This window comes from Cyprinodon tularosa, unplaced genomic scaffold, assembly GCF_016077235.1.
Source record: "Cyprinodon tularosa strain WSP-4 unplaced genomic scaffold, ASM1607723v1 ctg74, whole genome shotgun sequence".
NCBI lineage: Eukaryota > Metazoa > Chordata > Actinopteri > Cyprinodontiformes > Cyprinodontidae > Cyprinodon > Cyprinodon tularosa.
In genome coordinates this window covers 37,357-57,193 of record NW_024039496.1, presented here as the reverse complement: position 1 = coordinate 57,193, position 19,837 = coordinate 37,357, and the positions used below count along the sequence as shown (strand labels likewise).

Here is a 19,837-nt window from a genome sequence, read left to right as displayed (position 1 = left end):
CGAGTCATAGATTCTCAATTCATTTGGCACTGACAAACTTTTCTATTCCTGCAATGACAGTTTCCTGTTACACAAGACATTTTTACTGCAGGCCTCAATCTCATCTGATCAGAGCCCTTCCTCCAATACATCTGGTCTCTCATTATATTTGCCCAACATTAAACCTCTTCGGTCTCCCAGAGTCTTTCTCTGATTTATGCCCTTCTTTTATGATGTGTCAGTTTAGGTATAAGGCAAATATCTCTATAGGGACTGTGCACTTTTTCATTTTCTGACTAGGGCTGAACAGTACAACAGAGATGTTTTAGACATTATGTGATAGTATAACCTTGCTTTAAACTCCTGCTGTTCTGTTGGCCATGATATTTTTCATAATGCTTTTTGTCCAATTATCTTATTTACTAAATCAATGAGCAGCTGAATTTCTTACGGGGTTAAATTATTTAGATATGGTCTCCACTTAGTGATTAGCTAATTGTTGGCAAGGAATATTATTTGTTGCTATAAGAGTAAAGAGGAATGTAAACGAACGCATTTTTGATAAAAAATTCTAAAAAAAAAAAAGAAAGATAATTTGCTGGTTTATCCCATAAAACTCAATACAACTGAAACACATAACATTTGTAATTTCTATGTGACAAAATGTGAAATACTTTGAGAGGTGCTACAAAAACAACCAAAAAGAGCCTTTACTGAACTGATCTTAATTGTTGACATCAGCTGATGCCTCATGAGTATAACTGAACTGTTAGAGATTTCTGATATATAGGAGACACATTTTATGCTTATATGTTTATGGTGCTTAAAAACAGCCTCAATTCCTTACATCTATTAAACAATCTGGTGCTGAGTATCCTATTTTTAGACAAATATTAAATAAAGAGGAGTGTGCTGGTGATAAATCATGATGAAAACTGTAGCTGTTTCATGACTGTTGATATTTTTGGCGGCCGCCGACATGACGAGGAAAGGGTTATAGGCAGAACGAGGAGATAATGAGGAGTGCTGCCGTGGAGATCTGATTATCGTCTTCTCATTCTGCCTGATAAAGCACAGACATACGGTGGAAAAACAGAGCTGAAGAAAGAAAGGAAAAGGTGCATCCTTTAGATTTAAAGGTCACCTATTTCTTGCCTATATTTGAATGTGATTAGCTCCTCAGTTCAGTACGGTTAAATATGCAGCTGGAAACTACACCTTGTTTCCACTTCCATTGGAAACCAAGTTGTGAAAACTGCAACACAAATACACCCATCCACAGCTGTAACATCTGCAACTGTTTATTAATGCTCTGTAATTAGCAGCAGGGAGGTGTGCTTTACTGCTACAAGAGCCACAACTGCAAGGTAAATATGGAAAAATCTTCTCATGGAAAGTTCACTGCATGCACAAAACAACACTCTGCAATTAAAACGGTGAAATAACTTTCCTCTACACACAATGGAAATGAGGACCTAAAAAACAATGAGATTGTAAGAGTAGAGCAACATGTGAAATGATAACTCGGCAGCTTTCAAAATCAGGAAATATTCACCCTCAATTCTAAGCTTATTGGATTAGCAAATTGCTCAATGTGTGCAGAGTTGTAAAAAGTGTACACATATCAGTTTTGATTACCATGATTTAGTTTTTCTCTTTTTTTTCCATCCAGTATTTAAAGTCTCCTACTGCCAGCCACCCCATCTCCACAGAAACCCTTTCTTAAGTTTTTTGCTGCATCTTTATGCACAAAAAACGTGTTTATTTATCACCTGTCTCTGCTCTATGAGTCCTTGCTTATTCCTGCAGCATACTTCAAAGGTCTGCATCAGCATTCTGATGCTGCAGTCTCTGTGCCTTGACTGTAAATCCAATGAATAAGTTAAAGTACAAAAAGTTCATATTTGTTTTCTTCTTTTGCCACTTTGTTCGAAAGGTTTCCAAGAGACAGTATTGATATTGGTAGGTGACCTCTGTAAAGAGAAGGGCAACTTAATCTAAAGGGAGTCTATTAACCTAGATGAAAACTTCTTAAATGGTATATCTACCTTATTATATATATTTGCTTCAGTGCTCCTGAGTGCATCCACATATGCCACAAATAATAAAGATGATAGCAGACAGGTCAAGGATAAAGTTGTGGAGAAGGTTTAGAGCAGTGTCATATTATGAAATGTCTAAAGCTTTTAACATCTTATGCTCTACACAATAAGAAAGAGTCACATTTTATCAGTTGAAAAATATTACCAGAATGTAACAGTTGTTTCCCTGCAAACAGGAGTTTCTATTTTGATAATATTTCTGATATTTTCTTAATTTCATCTTAGATACTGCATATTCCAGCTGACAAGGACCAGAAAGTTGGGTCACAGACTAGTTTTTAATTCTTTGCACAGGCTACATGTACATTTTATAATTCAGGATGCTTCTATTGATTCTTAAAAGTTTAAATGATCGTATTACAACTTATTTAACATATTTTCTTTATCTCTAAGGGTTCTCCATGCCTGTTTTTCTGAAAATGGCCTTCCACTGATATCAAAATGGAGAACCCTAAGGACCTGATCTTCAGATTCGCATGTCCTAAAACACATGCCTGTGTTTGTATGCACAGAGCAGATCTTCAAATAAGGCTTACAATTCAACAGAGCTTGTTCAAACCTTTTTTTGTGTGTGTGTGACTTCATTTTTTAATTACCATACTTCCCAAATTCAAATATGTACAACGTGCAAAGTGATTGTTCAAATGAATAACTTAAATGCAGCCTCATTGTTTGGATCTTTTCTATTGCTCCTGAAAGTTGTGTGCAAACTGACATGCAGAAATATCTGCAGTTTTTGTTGCTACAAAGGATGCATTGGTAGAATGACACGGGATTGAGAGATATTCTCTGTGAATGTCTTTTTGACTGTCAAAAATCACAATGGTAGAATAATATTAACAAAGGTCAAAGGTCTATGCAGGTGGACACAAATTAATGCAGCAAGACTGGATGCAGTCTTTAAACAATTAAGCCAAAGAGGAGTGAAATTAAATATTGCAATATTTACAAATATGCTGGGGAAAATTTTAAGCTAAAGTAGTTAAAAAACAATCCAATGGAGATTGTTTTCCAAGTTTTATAGAGTAGCCCAAACTAAGTCAATTTGTATCATTCTTTGGCTTAGAAAACATGCAAATTGAAACCAGAAGAACAGGTCCACCCCTTAGGAATGGGGAGTCATTAAGGTCTTTTGCTAACCTGTAATACCCAATACTGGTTTATGCTTCTGAAAGGGGGGAGTCGTTAGGGGCATCGTTGTCGTGGCTGACCAAGACCAGTAGATTGTTTTTTAAGCTGTTTAACTTTTTGGAACATTAACACATGCACATTTATCTCTCTATATATACTGTATATACACACACACACATACACACGCACCCTTATATATATCTATATCTATATATAGATATAGACATATATATGGGTGTGTGTGCGCATGTGGGTATGGGTGAGCATCTTTTCCTTCTCACAACAGAGATTTTTTTCCCCCCTCAGCTTAAGCGAAGCATAAAGGATGGTTATGTTTTGTACATTTGCACCTGTTTTTTTCAAACACAGCTCTGGGAATAGATGTCCCAAAGCTAGATGATAGTCCAGCAGATAAGCTTTCACAAGCGCACCATAATGACTGTTTACTCCATCCAGACAGTGTCTTGCCCACGACCAAAATCTAATAAATTAGCAAAGATTCCCAAAGAAGTAAATCATGATAATCTAATTAAAATCAAAATAACTCCAATTGGGGAAAAAGTTAAAACAATTAAATGCGGTCTGTTTAACATAAGATCGCTTTCCTCTAAAAGTCTACTAGTTAATGACTTGATTTGTGATAATCACATTGACTTGTTTTGCCTTACAGAAACCTGGCTGCAGCAAGAGGATTATGTGAGCATAAATGAGGCAACTCCTTCAAGCTATTTAAATTTTCACATCCCCAGAAGTTCTGGGCGAGGAGGAGGAGTAGCAACAATCTTCCAGTCTGACTTACTGATTACTCCCAAAACAATTAATACCTACAACTCTTTTGAACATTTAACCCTTAATTTCCCTGATCCAAATTTCAAGGCAAGAAAACCTCTTCTTTTTGTAACTTTGTATCGTCCACCAGGTCCTTACTCTGAATTTTTAGATGAGTTTTCAGAGTTCCTTTCTGATTTGGTATTAAATACTGACAGGGTCATCATAGTGGGAGATTTTAACATCCATGCTGACATTGAAGGCGATAGCTTAAGAGCAGCCTTTAATGCTATCTTAGACACTATTGGCTTTGTTCAAAATGTGAATAGTCCCACGCATTCTCATCTTCATACTTTGGATCTTGTGCTGACATACGGCATAGAATGTGAAGAAATAACAGTATTTCCTCACAACCCTGTCCTCTCTGACCACTTTCTAATAACCTTCAGGATTACTTTAACAGAGTTCTCCTCCCCCAAAAGAAGGTTCAATTTTAGTAGATCTTTATCAGATAGTGCAGTTATAAATTTTAAAGAATCTGCTTCACTTTCTCTCTCCTCTGTGTCACTGAGCAGTGCTGCAGAGTGCAAAAGCTTAGCTTATTCCCCTTCACAGGTTGATGATTTTGTTGATGGGGTTGCTAGTTCTCTGCGTATTGCCTTAGACAACGCAGCTCCTTTGAAAATGAAAACGTTAAAAATAGAAAGCTTGCTCCTTGGTTTAATGCAGAGCTGCGTACTTTGAAGCAAAATGCTAGGAAACTCGAGAGAAAATATCGCTCCACAGGCCTGCGAGAGTCCTTCCTAGTCTGGAAAAATGGTTTACTGCTGTATAAGAGGACCCTTTGTAAAGCAAGAGCAGCATACCTCATTAATAGAGGAGAATAAGAATAATCCTAGATTTCTTTTTAATACAGTTGCCAAACTCACCCAGAGCCATAGCTCTGTTGAACCGTCCATTCCACCTGCTCTTAGCAGCAATGATTTTATGGGATTCTTTATAAATAAGATTGATCTTATTAAAAATAAGATCATAAGCACTCCTCTATCCGCGATTGTACCTGAGGTAGTCATGGAATCTGAACCGGGTTTAGACTGCTTTGATCCAGTTGAACTCTCTGAATTAGCAAAATTATTGTCTTCATCTAAGCCTTCAACTTGTATGTTAGATCCAGTTCCAACCAGGTTATTTAAGGAGGTATTCCCTTTGATCTCCTCCTCCATTTTAGATGTGATTAATCTATCTCTGTTACAGGGATATGTACCTAAAGCTTTTAAGGTTGCTGTAATTAAACCTCTGCTTAAGAAACCGTCTCTTGACCCAGATGACTTGGTCAATTATAGACCTATATCCAATCTTCCTTTCTTATCCAAAATTCTTGAGAAAGTAGTTGCCAAACAAGTTTGCGATCACTTCCACCATAATGAACTTTTTGAAGAGTTTCAGTCTGGCTTTAGAGCTCATCATAGCACTGAAACAGCTCTGGTGAAAGTCACTAATGATATTCTCATGGCCTCAGATAATGGACTTGTATCTGTGCTCGTCCTGTTGGATCTTAGTGCTGCATTTGATACAGTTGACCATAATATTCTTTTAGAAAGACTTGAATATTTTGTTGGAATTAAAGGAACAGCACTAGACTGGTTTAAATCTTATCTATCTGATCGAATTCAGTTTGTTCATGTTAATGATAGATCTTCAACACGCTCAAAGGTTACCTGTGGAGTACCACAGGGATCAGTGCTAGGACCAATTCTCTTTACTTTATACATGCTCCCAATTGGTAGAATTATTAGACAGCATGGGATTAATTTCCACTGTTATGCTGATGATACCCAGCTATATCTGTCTATAAATCCAGATGAAGCTAACCCATTACATAGATTACAGGCATGTAAAAACCTGGATGACTCTTAACTTTCTGCTTCTGAATGCAGACAAAACAGAAGTTATAGTCTTTGGACCAGAGTCTCTGAAAAAGAAACTGATTAGCCAGTCACTTCATTTGGATTAAACTGATTTCAGATAATAAAGTAAAAAATCTTGGTGTTATTTTTGATCAGGACCTGTCATTTAAATCCCATATCAAAGAGGTTTCTAGAATTTCCTTCTTTCATCTGAGGAACATTGCAAAAATTAGAAATATCCTGTCCAGGGGTGATGCTGAGAAACTAGTCCATGCATTTGTTACTTCAAGGCTGGACTATTGTAATTCTTTACTATCAGGAAGTCCACAAACTGTAGTTAAAAGCCTTCAGCTGATCCAAAATGCTGCAGCCAGAGTTCTAATGAAAATTAAAAAGAGAGATCATATCTCGCCTATCCTGGCTTCTCTTCATTGGCTTCCTGTTAAATCAAGAATAGAATTTAAAATCCTCCTTCTCACATATAAAGCCTTAAATGGCCAAGCTCCATCTTATATCAGAGATCTGATTGTTCCTTATGTTCCTAACAGAGCACTTCGCTCTCAATCTGCAGGTTTACTAGTGGTTCCTAGAATTTCTAAAAGTAGAATGGAGGCAGATCTTTTAGTTATCAGGCTCCTCTCCTGTGGAACCAACTACCAGTTTTAGTCCGTGAGGCAGACACCCTGTCTACTTTTAAGGCTAGGCTTAAAACTTTCCTTTTTGATAAAGCTTATAGTTAGGGTGGCTCAGGTTATCCTGAGCTATCTCTATAGTTATGCTGCTATAGGCTTAGACTTTTGGAGGACATAGGGACCCCCATTTCATCATTCTGCTTCATTCTCTCTCTGTTCTCCTATTCTGCAGAATCTGTTAGTTCAATCTCTAACCTTCTGCTCTCTCTGCTTTTCCTCAGAGTAGCTTTGTCTCGTCTGTTCCTGTTTGGCTGTGACGTCATCCTGGAAAGAAACATCAGCTGTGCTGCTTCTATCAACACCCTTGTTTATAGATGTTGGAGATCGGCCTGTTTTCCAGTGTGGTCCTGTTTCTCTGACCGTGACTGAGTGGATGTGCTCTCTTCGTCCTCTGGCATGGGAGCTGCCTTGGAGCTCGTCTGCCTGGCTGTGTGTTTCCTGGACGGGGCCGCCTTTTACAGCTGCTTTTTGTATCTCTGCTTCTGTCTCCTTGAACCCCAGTCGGCCTCGGCAGATGGCCGCTCACACTGAGCCTGGTTCTGCTGGAGGTTTCTTCCTGTTAAAAGGGAGTTTTTCCTCTCCACTGTCGCTACAAGCATGCTTAGTGTGGGGGATTGTATTTGAGTCAATGAGTCAATGCAATCAACTGGTTTTCCTTAGATAGAAAACTTTGTATCAATTTGACTGTATGATCTGGTTGAACTGTAAAGTGCCTTGAGATGACATGTGTTGTGAATTTGGCGCTATATAAATAAACTGAATTGAATTGAATTGAACTAAGGGGAAAGAAAAAGAGATAGAGACAGGAAATTTGTATGAATATAAATCAAAACGACAGAAGATATACAGTAACTGCTAGAAGTCTGCTTCCACACCTGTATAAGATGAGAGGGAAAGAAAGCAGAGAGCATAACAATAGCGACAAGATTTGAACCTGTTTAAAGTCACACAGACCTTGGGTGGGGTGGTGGGAGTTTGGAGGACAACATAATAAATAAACTTAACTTATTTTCGCTATTTAATTTGTTACTTTTCTTTATAGCTCTTAGAAATAGGCTTCATATTTAAAGTGTGCTATAAACCATTAAAACTATTTATTTTTTTATCTTTTATGATTTTAATTATTATTTCCATCCAAGTAAGTGGCTTATAACCTCATGTTTCTTTTATAACCAACCTCAACTGTCTGCAAAAGACGCTCATTTTATTTACAACTAAAGCATAATATTTTCAAAACAATCTTTGTAGAACCCCCCCCTACATGCCCACTTAATGCAAATGTAATTAAGCGCTCCTCATTTGGAATCTTTAAAGATCAGGCCCAAACTAAAGTGTATTTCTCCTCCTAATGTACAACCCTCTGCTGTGGAACCACCTTCTTACGACCTTAAGCCAGACTAAACGGTTGTCTGCAAACTGCAGACAACCGTTTAGTCTAGCTTTAAGTATAAGCTTATAGATTTCATGCATTTTATGAAACCAAATTTATATTAGTGTTAGTTCTTAACACGTTTAACACATTCGCCTATAACAGGATAGAAATTGGGATGGAATTTCACTTAACAGCAGAACAAAACGTTTTTTAGAGTCTAAATTAATGGCATGTTGTTTTTTGTATCTGTGTCATAAGAGCATTTCTATTAATGTACATAGAAACATTTAAGTAAGTCAGGGAACTTTAGCAGTTTGTGAAACTGTCCTCAACCAAAGATCTGTGCACAATATAGGACATCATCAGCCTACAAACAAATGGCCAGGGACTTAGAAGAGGACCTGCAGATTGCTATTTAAAGAGTCCACATGACGTCATAGAATAAAGCAAACCTTGGAGCAAACAGAAATTAAGTGCGAGATTTACTGATGGTGATGACATCACTTCTCTTTATTAGTCACTGTGCCAACAGGACCAGTTTATTTTGGTCAGCACTGTTGTCTTTAGCATGTGGATGCCACATATCACCGTGGGTTACCACAGACTTGTTGCTGCGCACTTTGACTTAATAGTGACAAAGAGACTTCAACAGAACCTATAAACACTTAATTAGAAACCTACAACTTAAGTTGAAGGATGTGAGGTAAATAAAAAAACAGACCCAACATACAAATATAGAACCAGTGTACAACTTAGAAACAAAGGCTTTTTGTTAAACTTAGAAAACAGCTAAAATTAAGTTTTAGTAGTTTCTATGACAAAAGAAGAATAGCTATGAAAAGTTTTAATAACTACTCATAGTAAACAATAACCTGGCATTCAAATAGCAATGACGAGTTAAGATCAGGGAGGTTTCAGTATATTATGTTGAGAATTTTAAATACTGTAGTGTGGTTTTAGTTGGATGTGAGCAGGGTCTTAGAAAACCAGGTTCCAGAAGGTGTTGCTTTAGAATTTATATACCGAAACAGTTTTATATTGTCAAAATTAAAATGTTATACTTTTTATAGATACGTATACTGACTTGTAGTAAACTGGGCCATGGGTTTCAGAGCTCCCATGATGCAGTTTGTTAAAGAGCTTAAAGGCAATGGAAAATGTAATTTAGGCCATACAAACAAATGTTAAAGACACCACTCAAGGGTTTGTAGTTTAGAGAGAAAAAACGTGCAAACAAAGTTTCACACCATTTTTTTTTTGTTATTTGCTAAGAATAGGAAATAAGATTGGACACACACAAAAAAAAACAGATACAAATTGAAAGAGAAACCATAAACAAAACAAAAAAAGAGACTTTTGCACATATGGCATGGAGATGGGACACATTGTAAACCTTGATACTCCCAGTATAATAATTTTGTCTTCTGCCAACCTTTGCCCACTCTTAAAAAGGCTAATCATTTGCAACCAAGCACATAACGAAGCACAGGCATGACACACAAAGACGTCTACATTAAATAGTTCATAGGAATAAAAAAGACAAATTTTAACCAGAGAAAATATACAACAACACAATTCTTTTGATGCACCTCTCAAAACTTTAATCTTCATTTTAAATTATGCAAAGCTAACCTGACATAGTTCAATAGACTTTATGATATGAGAGTGGGAGGTTTTTACAATCATCAAATCAGCTGTACAGCAAATAATGCAATGAGCAAGCAAACTTACCAGCAGGCAGTTAAAGATGACGTAGAGAATGAGGATCCACAGGTACCTGTAGCCCATGTGGAGTCCTGCCCACAACCAGACCAAGGAGATGAGCAGAAACAGGTAAAGCACCAGCGGCACCTCTAGAGCACAAAGTAAAAACTGAATTAGAAATAAATTCCTTATTAGTTAAAGAAAATAAAATTAACAGCAATGTGAAAACTTCAATACAAGATCATTTGTTTATGAAGACAGCAAAGTCCAGCTGATGAGCAGCTTTTTGGCTTGATTCCATAATCCTCCTAAAAGCACAGAGCACAGCATGCTTCTCTGGAGCCCAGCCATGAAAATTATTGTTGTTTAATGTATGACTGATGAGAATCTTATCTTCCAGGATGACAAGCAACAACAGTTCTCACCCAAAGGTTTAAAAAAGTCTAACCTATCTTCATTATCTCAGTCTTCCATAAACCAGCAATAAAGATCAGGAAAGTGTTGATGAGGAAACTGATATTGAACGTTGTTGTTCTTCTAACTCAAACCTTTTTACTTATCCCTGCTAGTGTTTGAACACTGCAAAAATAATATCTATCTATCTATCTATCTATCTATCTATCTATCTATCTGTCTGTCTGTCTGTCTGTCTGTCTGTCTGTCTGTCTGTCTGTCTGTCTGTCTGTCTGTCTGTCTGTCTGTCTGTCTGTCTGTCTGTCTGTCTGTCTGTCTGTCTGTCTGTCTATCTATCTATCTATCTATATATATTTTATATATTAATTAGAAAGTACTTTTGATTTATACCCTTTGTGTAAAACCATTCAGAAAATGTAATGTGAAATACATGCAAATATTTTAAAAGTTCTACAGGAGTTGCAAACTTTAATGCAACTATTTATTCAAAATATATATGCTCTGAATCTGCACTTAGAGTCAGCGCCTCATCCAGTCAGCATTTGTGCTCTCACTTATAAGCCCAAGTGAAACAAAAGTGGGGATACAAACCATTTTGGAAAAGAGTTTTGATTAAAAAAAAATATAAAAAAATTTCAGGTCATGGAAAAAGATTGTTTTAAAATTAACCTTTACTAGTAGCCAATCTCAAAGTGCTAAAAAAATCAAAAAATAAAATTATGAAAATATGTAAAGTTGAAGGTAAATACAAATATACAAAAATATAAAAGATGTGAGAGTTGTCTTTGTCTATCAATTGCACTCCCCAGCTTTTCTGACAAAAAGCAGTCAGATGAAAGCAGGTTACGCTCTAAACAGCTGGATTTACCTCCACCAGCTCCTCTTAGCAGCAGCTTGACAAGGAAGATTGCAAAACAACATAGGTGCATAATAACGTTAGAAAACTAAAGGATTTTACACAAATAACTTGGCTAGCACTGTCTGTTTGGACTTCTTAAAGACAGGTTGCCACAAATTATGTAATATAGATTATTCATCTTATTAAAGGAATAGTACACCCAAAACATGATTAGCCTTCATTTTCTACTCACCCCCATGCTGAACAACACTCTGGAGTACTTTTTTGATATCTCAAATGCATCTGGAGATCTGGGAGGCTTCTTACTGTCTGCTGGCATTCAAATAATGGAGGTCTATGGTGCCCGAGGCAGAAAGGTCCATAAAAGTCCACAAAACGTGTCAATATTCCTCCATACTGCTCGTCCAATGTATTCCAAGTGTCCTGAGTGGGTAGCGTCCATAATTTACTCGAAACAAAGTAATTTAGAATGTTTTTAGAGCATAAACAGTAGTGTATAGGATTTCCTAAAAGCGCGTGCCTGCGAGTTCACGAGCCTACGGAAACCGCGGCAGACCAAACCAGATGAAAGTGCGCATTCAGCTCGGCAAAGAACTCATGCTCTTCCTCAACACTGAAGTCCTCAGACATTTTTCTTTCGTTGTTTCTTTCTTTGCACAGGTAAACAGCACATTTCTTCTTCTAGGCTTGCATTATCAAGAGCAGACGCTGAATGGGCACTTTCATCTGGTTTGGTCTGCCGCGGTTTCCGTAGGCTCGTGAACTCGTAGGCGCGCGCTTTTAGGAAATCCTATACACTACTGTTTATGCTCTAAAAACATTCTAAATGACTGTTTCGAGTAAATTATGGACGCTACCAACTCAGGACACTTGGAATACATTGGACGAGCAGTATGGAGGAATATTGACATGTTTTTTGTGGACTTTTATGGACCTTTCTGCCTTGGGCACCCTAGACCTCCATTATTTGAATGTCAGCAGACAGGAAGAAGCCTCCCAGATCTCCAGATGCATTTGAGATATCAAAAAAGTACTCCAGAGTGTTGTTCAGCATGGGGGTGAGTAGAAAATGAAGGCTAATCATGTTTTGGTTTACTATTCCTTTAAGGAGAGCACAGATATGTTAAACCTACACTTGGTATTACGGTACTAACTGCTCTTGGTTGATAAGGAAAGTTGCAAAAAACATTCTCAGAGAGACCCAGGAGACAGAGGGAACTGTTAGAGCAAATCAATACAGGACCAAAATAAGCTCAACCCCATCTGATAACCTTATTAGGAAATATTGCTAGTAACAGTTGGATTGATTTCAGATGTCTATGTCAAAAAGGGAAGAAATAATGAAAGAAAACAAAACAATGTATCATTCTACCAAGTTTTTATATATATATATATATATATATATATATATATTAGTGCTGTCAAAATTATCGCGTTATTATCGCGTTAACGCGAGGCCATTTTAATGCGGATAATTTTTTTAACGTGACATTAACGCTATGTGGTTTTATGGTACAATTTTCCAAGTACATCCCGCTGCAGCCTGTGGGAAGGCGGGGCTACTTTCCCCCAGTCTATGCATTTTCCATAGGCTTCAAGAGCGGAGCTCCTCAAGGAAAAAAGACACTCATACACTGGGTGACACTAGTGCCTTTTCTTTAAGCCCCACCACCAACAAACAAGTTGAGTGTCTGGTAACTAGTAGCAACCTGAAATACGCTGAGAAAACAGATTACTGAGGTGAAATGGAATCTGCTACGGCACTCTTGCTGTCTGTATACGCCACAGGTCAGTATCGTGTGTGTGTGTGTGTGTGTGTGTGGGGGGGGGGGGGGGGGGTGTGTGTGTGTTCTCATTTTTGTTAAGAGGCTGAAAAGTAACTTTCTAGAGCATAGACTACCTCCATCTAGTGATGTCGGTCTATTGATTTTGATGTATTAATTGAAAATTGTTCATTATTACCTTGGTTAATTGATATCTAATGTTAACTCTACTACATTTTATAGCAGTAGGGTAAAATGCTTGTCTTTGTTCAAAAGACTGTATTAACTGTAAAGACTGTCTTTTACATCAGCCTGTTTTCAGGGCCTTTTTTTTTGGCTACATATTTGTTATTTTTTGCTACATGCCTCCCCATCTTCTTGCCATATGTTTCTATGGCATAAATGAGTGTCTGTGACCTGTTTTCATTTAAAAAAAGAACATTGGCACAAACCTAGCCTGTATGTATTTTTTGTATGTCATCGAGAGTATTTAAATGATTTTCAATCAGAAAAAAAATGTGTGATTAAAATGCGATTAATCGCGAGTTAACTTAGGCATTGATGCGATTAATCGCGATTAAAAATTTTTTATCGATTGACAGCACTAATATATATATATATATATATATATATATATATATATATATATATATATATATATATATATATATATATATATATTACAGGGTCATCACACATTTGATGACCCCGTAGTTATTCTTACTTTAAGGAACCTTGCCTAATAATTTTTAAGGCAGAAAAAAACTTTCTAAGCTGATGTTAGAGTCATGAGGGATAATCCTATTTAAAAATGCTCTGCTGACTCAGTTTAGCTGTAGCCTGTTGCTAGCTGCTATGTAGGACACAGTGTCCAGCAGAGTCCAGTTCACTTCACAAGTAGGATGGAAACACAGGGCACGGGGCCCAGGTTTGCACAAAAAGCCAACACTTAGGTGCCACTTCCATGCTTCAGTCATTCCCACTCTGCCACATAGTCTGCTTCTTTTCCTACTCTCCATGTTTGCAAAATACGTGCTCTGATTTCTCTTCTTAACATTATCAGAAAAAAAGATCTCTTAGAAGACAGCTGGCCTGTTAGATATTTTTTTTCTTTGCTCCTTAGGCCTTTATACTGCTTCCAGCAGCACATACTGTTCCTATTTCATTCCCTCTATTTCTTCCACCCAAGCACATCTGTCTCCTTCTCATCTATGAACAATTTGAGTTTTCCAACCATGTAAGCAAATTCCACTCTGGATGGGACAGAGCTCCCACAGTAAGAGCAGGTTCCCAGAGCCAAATGGATACCAACTGCAAAAGGCTAACTGCATTTTCGGATACCACCATGAAAGAGAAAATAAAAAACAGCATGTGGGCGCAATTTAAAATGGAAACTAAATATATGAATCTTTCTTTGAATGCTTGTTCTTTCTCAGCTGTTTGGAATAGTTTTCATTTTCAACACGATGCACCTATTTTTCTTAATAACTTTCAGTTTACAGTTTGTATTTCAGCATAATATCTCAGTTTGAAAAGATAAACTGAGACGATAGACTTAAGAAAAAAGTCAAACAAAATATAAAAAAACAAACACAGTATTGACATTGGTGCCTCAAAGAGGTCAGCAGCTGTAGTAACAATGAGCTACAACATGGATGTAATATAAGCCCGTATGAGCCCAACTAGCAATAAAAAAAGGCCAAACAGAACCAAAATCTGGGGAAATTAATCATTAAATATATTTACAACAATAATTTATTCCATGCAAAATACATGATGATAAATATCTTCAGCTTCAGCATTGGAAGAGACCAATGTAGCAGTTGTACAAATGCTATAAAACAATTCAAACAAAATAAACTTGTCTGGATAACAGATACAACCTTGATACCCCAAGTAGGGAAACAATAAACATCCGGGAGAAATTGCTTAAATAGGCATTTGAGTTTGTGGTTAACCTTAATAGGCAAAATTGGATGAAGTTCAGAAGGCACTGTAAACAATAAAGCACTTTGCAATAAAACCTTATCCATCACATGTATTTGTTTATTCCTGTTCTGACCAATCAGCGTTGAAAATCATGCGTCCATGAAGCAAATGCTGCTGTAAAAAAGCTTGTATCAAAAAGAACATCTGGTCTCATAAACACTGTTCATGGTTTTCTGAGCTAGGTTGTGATAAGGGTTTTACTGATGACATTTTAATATCCCTAACTTCAGGTTTAGAGCGCCTTCTTTTCCCTGCCACAGGGCAGAGTTCCAGTCATTCCCTCAGATACAGGAACGTCTGCAAGAGGTGCACAAGCAGACTTTGGCATGATGGCCTGATCCTCCTGACGTCAGCAATCCTGCTATATTTCACACAGTCCTGTGGGTTTAACATGTGGGCTTCTCACACTCATGCACCAGCAGAAAGATTAGTCCTCATCTTATCACACCAGTTGTTTGCTGCTGTAAGGATTTTGAAAACGTGACCTCTATATGCACTGTGCATAAATTTAATCAGCTAAATGGAAATATCAATGTTGAATCTGCATTTTAAAAATAATTAATGAATAAGTTATTATTTCTCTTAAAGCTAATTAGCAACAAAGGAATGAAGAAGGAGGCTTGAGACATATTAGATAAACTCTGCAGGGCAAAGAAAAATTAAGTCATAATTAGTTGCTTAATATGAACTTTTAAAAAACATGTATCCAGATTACATGGTAACTTGAATATTTAATTACTCAAATGCATTATTTAATAACAGCACATTTTATCTTTAGCTGAACAGTATTACTTACTGAAATCTTTTCTTGTATTATTTAGTTTCTTGTACTTGCCACTGACACGCCTGAATTTCTCCACTAAAGAACAATAAAGGGTATATTTGTTCTTCTACACCCCCTAGCCTGGGATCTTTTGACATGGAGCTTGCATGTGCCCCCCATGTGTGGGTTAAAGCATGGACTTAGGCAGCCTGCCAGCGTCCAAAAACATGACTGCACTTAGGTATGAGTGTATGCAGATTTGCTTGTTTGTCCTGTACTGTCTCTGTGTACCCCACCTCTGGCCTAGTTATACAGATAATATACATGTATATGCACAGCATTTTGGCAAAAGATACAAATAAAAATAAAAAAATGCAATATGTTTAGTGTGCAAGTTTTATGATTTGTTGTACTGTATGCCTTTTGTGTGTAAACAAGATTCTGTTGAGTCATCAAGCCTCCAGATAACAGATACAAGTTACTGCCAACCTTGTTAAGTTTCTCCTCAAACTTTGACCAGTTAGTGCTGCCAAGGTTGTGCAGTTGTTAGCACAGCTGTCCTGGCCTTTCAGAGTGGATTTCATCTGTTTTCTCTGGGTGTTCAGGCATGTTGGGTTAATTGGAGATTCTATATTATCCTTTGATATAAATGTTCCAAATAGGTTGTTTTTGGGATGGACTAGTCAGCTCTCCGGGTTGTACACTCCCTAACCCAGACACTGTCCCATAGTAACCCTGGGCTGCAACATGCAGACATAAACAATGAATAAGGGGTGCACATTTTGCAGAAACTTGTTTTAAAGCAGATGCACGGATTGACTGAAGTGTGGTACTTGTCCAGTGGATGGACAGTGGATATATACAGCTTAAATGGGTAGTGTTCATAGTACAAGAAGTGTATAACCCTAGACACTGCTGTTTTGTAGTTTCATCCTTTCTCCTTATATTTGGTTCCTTGTCTTTGATTTTAGGTTAAACAAGTTTTAATTTGTTTTCCTGGTCTATCATATTATAATGCCTAATCACATCCCACAAGCTACGTTGATGCCAGTTTAGAGCTACAATAATTGGTTGTCTGCACTGCACCACAGGCCACACACAGTAAAACTGCAAATTGCCCTAATTTGGGCTTCAGTTTTCAACTGAGAGGCCGTGGCAGAGCAAAAACCAATGAAAGCCTCCTGATTATCACTGATACCCAGTGATTACAGGCTGACTGATGAGAGGCTGAAGATGTTTGGCTTGTTTCTTCTTGTGTGGGCAAAATGTCTGACTGCCCTGACTGTACAGTTCTGATTTACACCACTCATACTTCTTCTGAAAGTTATTTCTGTCCAAACAAAACAAATTAATATTGCACAGATCAAGACTGTTTGCACACATCTTGGTACATTATTATATCAAGTGCATTTAGGCTTGTTGTCAAATGGATTAGACGTGGTATACTTTGTCAAATAGACATCTAAGCTGAACAAATATTAAAAGGTTAGCATTGTTTAAAGCAAAATTGTTTTTCATCTAGATTTGTTTTTCTCAACATGTTACTCAAACAGGTAGAATAACTGAGGTGGAATACTTCACCTCATTATTTGTCCTGATACTCCTTGAACTTTTCCACATGTATTAAGTCTACAACCAAAAATGCACTAGAGGCTAACATGAGGTTAATATTTTTAGAGAATTGAAAGCATGGAGACAAAGGAACAAAGCAGGCAAGTCATGGTATGCAGTTGTGAAGAGGTTTAAAGTAAACATGGCGGCATCATATCTTGAGATTCTTTGCTTCAGGAAGGACAAGGAGGCTGATCAGAGATGATGCAAAGATGGAAACAGATAAATACCAGGTAATCATAGAAACTCCGGGCATAAAATACATTAAAAAAAAAACATGGTTGGGTTCTCTATTAAATATTTTATATTGATCTATGGTATAAATATGCCGTTTGAGTTGTAAATTGATAAAATATGGGATTGAAGGCACAAAACGATTTTTGCCTAAATCCATTCAAATACTTATTAAAAAAAGACGGTTGATCTCTAGATGTATTTGGGGTTAGTCTGGACGACTTTAACAAAAATATAAGTTGCCATGTGTTTAAAAAAGGCCATTGTGATTTATTTTGATTTTCCTTTGCACTAACCACAAGTATGTAGATGTTTTACTCCAAGTTTTTATTGTTTTCATGACCCTGAAAGCATGCTTATTCACAGTCTATTGTTACTGTTGCATAGGAAACAGCTTACTTCTACTCGCATGCACATATCTGCACACTAGTTCGCTGTACGTTTTCTCTTCCCTTCTAAGCGGTGGCAAACACACTTTAAGCACAATGCTACTACCTAAAGCACTGGAATGCTACTACCTAAAGCACTGGAGGGAAAAAGCAAAAAGTCTTACACCTATTAAACTTAATGTGACCAAAATTAAGTGCCTCTTGGATTTGGAAATTACATTTTATAAAATTCTGATTATATTCCAAATACAATCAGTTGTATAATCCTGGTTTGGAGGCAAGTAAGATCAAAAATGAAGAATTGACATTATTGCTCAGACTTATTTACCTGTGCTGTTTGTCCTTCCTCGGTAAATGTCATCATAGGCCCTCCATTGCTCAGTTACCTGGTAGGCATGGATAAATATGACCAGCACTGCAACCAAGCATATTAGAGGCACTAACACTGCCGTGCAAAGAGCCGCATAGATGTTGGGGATGAAACACCTAGAGGAGATAAAAGGGAATATGTTAGTGATTAATTCTTACACGATATATATTAGTCAAGATGGAATAAAACACATTAGCTACCAAGCTTGAAATTGTTAAAAAATAAGTGCTGAAAATCACAAAGAATAACCCCTTTTTGCAATGCTGAATTTAATAACTACATTTAACTCTTGTTTTTTTTGTATGCATATTTAAGACTTTTCTTCAATAATCCATGAATAAAATGTTTTTTGATTTCACTTCTGAGCCATTCTTCAGATCCAAAGGCAGTTCATTGCCAAACATTGGCAATGAAAGAAAAACATGGTCATTATTAACACTAAAGAAAAACAGGCAAGCTAAGCCTGCTGGTTACAAAACTAAGGTCATGTGCCCTCCTCATTTCAAAGAATGAAAATTAAAAAAATAAATCACACAAACATACTTTCAGTGGTGAAATTTGTCTAACAAAAACAAAACAAAACAATGTGACATGGTTTTTCTTTCACTCAGGAATCTGTATCGTTCAAAAAAAAAAAAAAAAAAAAAAAAGAAAATAAATTTTTGTCTCTGGGAAATCCAACATGCTCATATAAACAAGAGTTGCCAAACAAGCGGAGCCAAATGCTTGTGTGATTTTTGTACCTTTTCACAAAACAAACTGGTTTGATTGAAGCAAACACTTACAGATAGAGCTGGTTCTGTAAACCAATTAAAGCAATCCTAGCCAAAACATAATAAGGTATGCAAAACAAATGTGAGAACTCTAATGCAAAATGGATGTTTACAACACTCGTTTTTATGATGGGGCCCTAATGTTTAGTATTTTAGTTATTATTTTTAAAACTAATAAGTTCTGAGCAAAACTCATAACACAAACTGGTTATGTTAAATGAACCCAGACATTGATTGGTCCTATATGCTCCAAGACTGGGTAGCATTGGGATTTTTTTTGCAACTCGGGACTGCTTTTAAAGCTGGTGCTAGATAAATCAGTTTGATTAACAGATTCTGCTAATTCACTCAAGCAATATATAATGTAAATCTGTAGCTGACTGTACATGTGTTGAACTATTTTAATTTGGTTTTTCATGTTTGAATTTTAAAAATATGTCTCCAGTTGTTCTTCCAACAACATCTGAATAAAAACAAACTGTTACTGAACAAAATATTTGTTTGGCTATCGGTGAATCATCACCAGGTCAAGTAACAACAAAGCTCCAATAAGGCACAATAACTGGATCTCTAAACATATTATATTAGATGAAGTTTGGATGAGGGAAAAAAACAAATATACTTATTGCAACCTGAGGTATGAGCACCACTGTAATACTGTTGCACTACTATAAAGTATGCAAATAAAAAGCCTTGTTATTCTAATCATTATACTCAATCAGTTTTATTCCCTTTATATGTGCTGACCTTAGTCCTCCCAGATACAATTACTTAAAAAAATTGTCTGTGACGTAGGACCTGAGCTTAAGGCTTGTTTATGTCCAGACAGGGTGAAACTGAGACAGCTGTCTTGGTGAAGAAACAAGAGGCAACCTATTTGCTCTGGTGGGAGTAAAAGGGAAGGGTGAATGAATGTAAATGCTGCCTCAGTCCTTCAAAGAGCAGGGTATGCTCTCCAGGGGTAACTGAATACCCTCCTCTGTGTCCTTAAATCTCTCATGTGTGCACTCACTGTCT

At 36.9% G+C, this 19,837-nt stretch overlaps 1 protein-coding gene across 1 annotated transcript in view; it reads right to left on the bottom strand.

Annotated features, from left to right (window-relative positions):
* LOC119773018 (adhesion G-protein coupled receptor V1) overlaps positions 1–19,837 on the bottom strand; it is a 63,257-nt gene that overhangs the window by 12,632 nt on the left and 30,788 nt on the right. The window contains exons 9-10 of the mRNA XM_038269802.1: positions 18,006–18,163; positions 9,683–9,804 (exon numbers count right to left, since the gene is read on the bottom strand). Of these exons, the coding sequence (XP_038125730.1) occupies positions 9,683–9,804; positions 18,006–18,163 (280 nt within the window). The remainder of the gene's footprint in view (positions 1–9,682; positions 9,805–18,005; positions 18,164–19,837) is intronic.